Consider the following 6,000-nt stretch of genomic DNA (forward strand, 5'->3'; position numbering starts at 1 on the left):
TGGGCCAGGTGATTCATGGATCACCACTTCTTCCGATTCCACTGGAGGAGCCACTACCTCTTCACTCCACATGCGACCACGCCCTCCTCCTTGCCCCCGTTCTTCCTTAGGCATCGGGTGCTCATGCGCAGGTGCTCCGCCCCTTGCCGGCCCAGGAGCCATACTCTGCTTGCCACAGTCTGCCGCCATATGGTCAAATTCGCCACACAGTCGGCACGTACGTCTCTGCCCCGCATACGCTACCATTACCTGGGTTCTAAACTCTTCGAGATATACATACGAGGGTATAGGATGCCTAAGCGTCATCTTGAGATTAAAAGAACCCTCAGGAAATCCTGTGTAAGCACCTTTTACCCATTTGCCAGGTTGGGCCAGATGTACAGTTCCATAACGTTCGAAAACATTTCGAATATCTACCTCATCAGCCTCAAAAGGCACGTTGCGGAGCTTAACCCACGAATAATGTCGTGATACATCAATCAACTTGACCCTCACTGCCGGTGTTACAGTAATGCTGACATCTTGGTAACGATCAACCAAAGCCTCGTATACTTGAGCAGTTAGCACTTTCACGAAAATTCTATATACACCGTTCAGTGCCACTCCATATAAATCCTCGTCTCTGATGCCATATGTCTCTCGTATAATTTTGGGCAATAACACATCGACTGACGTAGGTGTTAAAGCCCCACTAATAAGTTCAATGCCCACAGTATTCACTCTCCTGCGCACACCTGGCGCCATGTCGTTGACTGATTAGCTCGTCTGGGAAACAGTAGAGGGGTGCAAAGCACGTCCGCACTCTACCTCATCCAGGCAGCGAATCATATTTTATTTAATAGTTACATTTCATTTAATAGTTACATTGCGATTTTTCAGCACAGGTAAGCAGATGCTACCCAAAGGTTTTTTCTTCGTATTGAAATGCAAATTAAGGCTTTGATCACCACGTTTTCTTCTTTCTCTGAGAAAAAAAAAAAAACTGGCGATGTGTAGCCAGCCGGGTTGTGGTTCGTACGTTGGATTACATGCGGCCAACAGTAACAGCCTGGTTGGACAGGCCCTGATCTACCATGAGGTCTGGACACAGACCGGGCCGCGGGGGCGTTGGCCCCCGGAACTTTCTCCATGTATACTCCAGGTAAGTGCGGAATACAGGTGATATTTGTGTAACATCAGTGCGGAATGCAGGTGATGTATGTAAATGTAACCTAAGAGTGGTTATATGTGAAACTTGAGTGATTGTACCGTAGCTGTACGGTGATTGTATTGCACAGGTACGGAGACAACGTGGAGGAGATGGACGAGAGTCTGGGTGTGGTGCTAGACGCTCTCAAAGAATATGGTCTCGAGGACAACACACTTGTTTACTTCACCTCCGACCAGGGCGGCCATCTCGAGGCCATAGACCATGATGGCCAGCGCATCGGGGGCCACAATGGCCGTTTCAAGGGTCAGTATGCATTCTAGCGCTTCTTTTAACGTGACCTGGCCAGTAGGCCTACTGCATTTATCCTCTGTTCTCATTTTTGCTTCGTGTTACAGGCGGTAAAGGCCAGGGCGGGTCAGAAGGCGGCATCAGGGTGCCGGGGATCTTCAGGTGGCCAGGTCACCTGCCCAGCGGTGTGACCATTGACACGCCCACCTCCCTCATGGACCTCCTACCCACCGTGCTCTCCCTTGCTAACCTTCCCTCATTACCTCAGCTAGTGCCCTCAGCTGCTGACAAGGTCACTCCTACCCTCTATTGCTTTATGTATTTACATAAATATGATTGAGTGGGAGCTGTCAGTCTGACAGGTATGATCTGTCAGTCTGACAGGTGAGTATGATCTGTCAGTGACAGGTATGATCTGTCAGTTTGACAGGTGAGTGGGATCTGTCATTCTGACAGGTGAGTGGGATCTGTCATTCTGACAGGTGAGTTTGATCTGTCAGTCTGACAGGTGAGTTTGATCTGTCAGCTTGACAGGTGAGTATGATCTGTCAGCTTGACAGCTGAGTAGGGTCTGTCAGCTTGGCAGCTGAGTATGATGTCAGCTTGACATGTGAGTTGATCTGTCGGCTTGACAGGTGAGTATGATCTGTCAGCTTGACAGGTGAGTTGATCTATCAGCTTGACAGGTGAGTATGATCTGTCAGTCTCACAGGTGACTGTGATCTGTCAGCCTGATAGGTGAATGGATGTTGGGATATATTATTAATTTTCATTATTATTATTATTATTAATCATGGGGGAATACTAAACTTGGGGGATAAGAGATAATAAGGTTTGACTCAAGGAAGGAGAGTGTAGTTCTAATTTTTTGAAGAGGGAGATAATTCATGACTCAGTAGCATAAAGCAGTGTGTGAAGTGCTTGTGGTCTACAGGAGCTGGATGGTGTGGATATCTCTGAGCTGCTGATCCATGGCAAGCAACCGGAAGGTCACAGAGTTTTCCTTCACCACTGTGCCCAGTATATACATGCCATCAGACTTGTTACAGGTGAGAGAGAGAGAGAGAGAATATATATTAGCTAATATTTCAAATACGTGTGAGAACGGCCTTGGTTTAATCAAAGTGGTAGAGAACAGGGAAGCAAGTAGAATAGCAAGAAATGAGGTAAAAACTATAGAAAACAACCAATATCATTGTTACTGACTTAAGCATATATATAAAGTCCAGTCAAGGGACAATTTTAAAGTTTGACATCGTCAGTGCTTAGATGAGGTCATCATAGGTGTTTAATGTTGAAGACTGAGACACTTATGCAACATATGGGAATCTTTATATTCTATATTCTATATAAAGATTCCCATATGTTGCATAAGTGTCTCAGTCTTCAGCTTGTCGGTTTTCAAACTATTTATTACACGTGTTTAATGTTACAGAGCTGCATGTGTATAAGATGCACGTGGCGAAGTACAAGTGGTCTCCAGGCAGTACACAGTGTGGCTGGGGCTATAACACTGCCTGCTTGTGTTTCGGTGAAGAATTCGTCACAGACATATCCAGCGAGCCGGAGTTGTATGACCTCGTCAAAGATCCATTCGAGGAGGGTCAGCCTATTGACCCCAGCACACAGGAGTGAGTCGTTGTTTTCTTTTTCCTTTTATTTTATTTCCTGTTCCTTTCCTTCTTTTTCTTTCTTTCATTACCTTTCATCTTTATTTTTTTGTTTTTATTTTCTTATTATTTACTCTTGTCTCTTTTAGTTCCTACACCTCTGCTTCAGACACCTCGAGAAATTATGAAATATGTCTCATTGTATTTCTGTTGTAACTAAGTAACTTCCATGTCTTCAGCTTCTCTCTTCAACCACTCCACAAAATTGAAGATTATTGAATCAGTTTGATAAGTCATACTTTTGAAATTGTACCATTTGTTCATCAGCTGCCTTTCTTATTATACATATGATTGTAAACTGCATAAGAAATCCTACTTAATAGTCTATATCTAAATCTCAAGTAACAGTTAAACATTAGGACCTGTAATACATTGCATATTAGTGACGTTCTTTTGTGCCTACCAGTGTTTTATTACATGTAAACTACACTATTTGTACCTCCTAAATAAAAATTGTATTGTATGATACAACTAAACAAAACTTGACACAGTAAGTGTTGTCTTGACGGTGTTGATCACTGGCCGGGTCTCTTATAGTACCTCACTGTAAACACTTCTTCCCTGCACCTGCTTCAACACCATCATATAAAGTATGATAATAATGTCATCTAGGTCTGTATCAGTTGTATCATGTATTTTATAGGAATAAAGATTATTATTATCAGTATTGTTATTACGTTGTTGTTGGTGTTGTTTCAGTAATGTGGATCAGTTATTGCTTCCTTCAAGTCATCTTCCTGGGTACCTCTTTATCTTATAACTTTGATTTCAACTATTTCAGCATCCCACACTTTTTTGTTTTTTAATCAAGTGGTAAATATATGCAACAGATTACCAAAATAGTAATACAGAGTAACAAATATATACACTTAAAACTTTTTTTTATTAGATTTGTAATTTGCACTGTTTATATTCACGGAAGGTTCTAAAATTATAGAGGCAACACAGCACCTCAGGAATAATCCGTATCAAAGAACTTCCCTTCACATGTCTTACAGTTTGTACTAATAGCCTCGTCAAGAACTTGTGGTATATTTTTCATTTTATTTATTGTATCTATTTATTGTATTTATTTATTGTATCTATTGCATGTGCTGTAATAATACTTGTATCAAATCTGCTTTATGCGTTTGCTTCAGATACATAAGAGTGGTGAGGTCTCTGCAGAATTACCTGAAGCAGTGGCATCACAGAGTCCGCTACGCACCTTCCCAGTTAGCCAATGTCGCTGAGATCATGTGGCGTCCTTGGCTCCAGCCGCAGTTCCCCTTCTAGCTTCTTCATGACCAAGACACCTGTAGCAACACCTCCTACCCTGTATCCGTATCCACACACTCTCCTATCCTCTATTATGTATCCAAAAACACTGTCCTACCGTGGATTATGCATTCACAAACACTCAGAATGGGGGCACGTCACAAGCGGTGTTCCTCAGGGGTCAGTGTTGGGCCCGTTGTTGTTCACAATTTACATAAACGACATAGATGAGGGAATAAATAGCGACATAAGCAAATTTGCTGATGGCCGTCCAATTCATTCTAATGAGGGCACTAGAGCACTCCAGGATGATTTGAATAAACTGATGCAATGTTCGGAGAAGTGGCAGATGCAGTTTAATATTGACAAATGCAGAGTTCTAAATGTTGGACAGGTAAATAACCATGCCACATATAAACTAAATAATGTAGATCTTAATACTACTGATTGCGAAAAGGATTTAGGAGTTCTGGTTAGCAGTAATTTAAAACCAAGACAACAGTGCATTAGTGTTTGCAATAAAGCTAACAGAATTCTTGGCTTCACATCTAAAAGTATAAATAATAGAAGTCCTCAGGTTGTTCTTCAACTCTATATATCTTTGGTTAGGCCTCATTTAGACTATGTTGCTCAGTTCTGGTCACCGTATTACAGAATGGATATAAATGCTCTGGAAAACGTACAGAGGAGGATGACAAAGATGATCCCATGTATCAGAAATCTTCCCTATGAGGATATACTGAGGGCCCTGAATCTGCACTCTCTCGAAAGGCGTAGAATTTTTTTTATATTTTATTGAAAAACGCAATACATAGTTATACATGTAGACAATGTAAGCAATGAAACGTATCCATTATATATAACAAAAGAAAACTCCACATTCCCTACCGTAGCACTAAACTTATACATAAGAACTAAACTAAAGACAGCCCACAGCTTCATATACAGGTGGGTTTATTACATCCAAAATTGCAACCATAAACACAATATGCAATATAACCCAAAGAATGTCACAGGTATTGACATTTTACATAAAACTGTATGTACGAAGACATTCTCAATTATCCAAAAATTCTTTACACACTTATTATTGTTGTATATTAAACTTCATATCAAATACATAATACGTAACACCTCAATAATTACGAAACAAATAAAGGTTAGAAAATAACAATCTCCACACCTCACCACAGAAAAACTAAACACAGTATAATATAACAAATGATTCGTCCCACCTCACTTCCATACACTACATTCATCCCACCTCACTTCCATACACTACATTCATCACCACAAGCGAACTTACACAAACACGTATATTTAGTAATATTTTTCAAATATAATTTCCAGTTTTAAGTAACAAACTTCTTCTACTATATAATGAAATATACATAGTCATTACTATTAAACATTAACTTAAACTAGACTATATTCTTATTCTACAGACCGCAGCAGTTCTTGCCTCACCATCCTAACACTACTTAACACATTGTACATGAACACGTCCTTATATACCCATCACTCGTCAATAATATTCATTGAACTTCACCGAATACCAATATACAACCCATACTGAGTACATGAAATTCTCTCTTACATACTGCTATATACACTTGATGTATGATAAAAATCACA

General features: G+C 40.6%; 1 protein-coding gene across 2 annotated transcripts in view; it reads left to right on the forward strand.

Moving 5' to 3' along the window:
- The window catches only part of LOC128695563 (arylsulfatase H), a 29,827-nt gene extending 24,886 nt beyond the window's left edge, over positions 1–4,941 (forward strand). For both annotated transcript variants that reach the window (XM_070093182.1, XM_053786251.2), the window contains 5 exons: positions 1,278–1,453; positions 1,546–1,730; positions 2,373–2,487; positions 2,874–3,069; positions 4,248–4,941. In XM_070093182.1, coding sequence (XP_069949283.1) covers positions 1,278–1,453; positions 1,546–1,730; positions 2,373–2,487; positions 2,874–3,069; positions 4,248–4,383 — 808 coding nt within the window. In that variant the 3' untranslated portion in view covers positions 4,384–4,941. The remainder of the gene's footprint in view (positions 1–1,277; positions 1,454–1,545; positions 1,731–2,372; positions 2,488–2,873; positions 3,070–4,247) is intronic.
- Positions 4,942–6,000: the final 1,059 nt, after the last annotated feature.

The sequence above is a fragment of the Cherax quadricarinatus genome, chromosome 42 (genome assembly GCF_038502225.1).
Source record: "Cherax quadricarinatus isolate ZL_2023a chromosome 42, ASM3850222v1, whole genome shotgun sequence".
Classification (NCBI taxonomy): Eukaryota; Metazoa; Arthropoda; class Malacostraca; order Decapoda; family Parastacidae; genus Cherax; species Cherax quadricarinatus.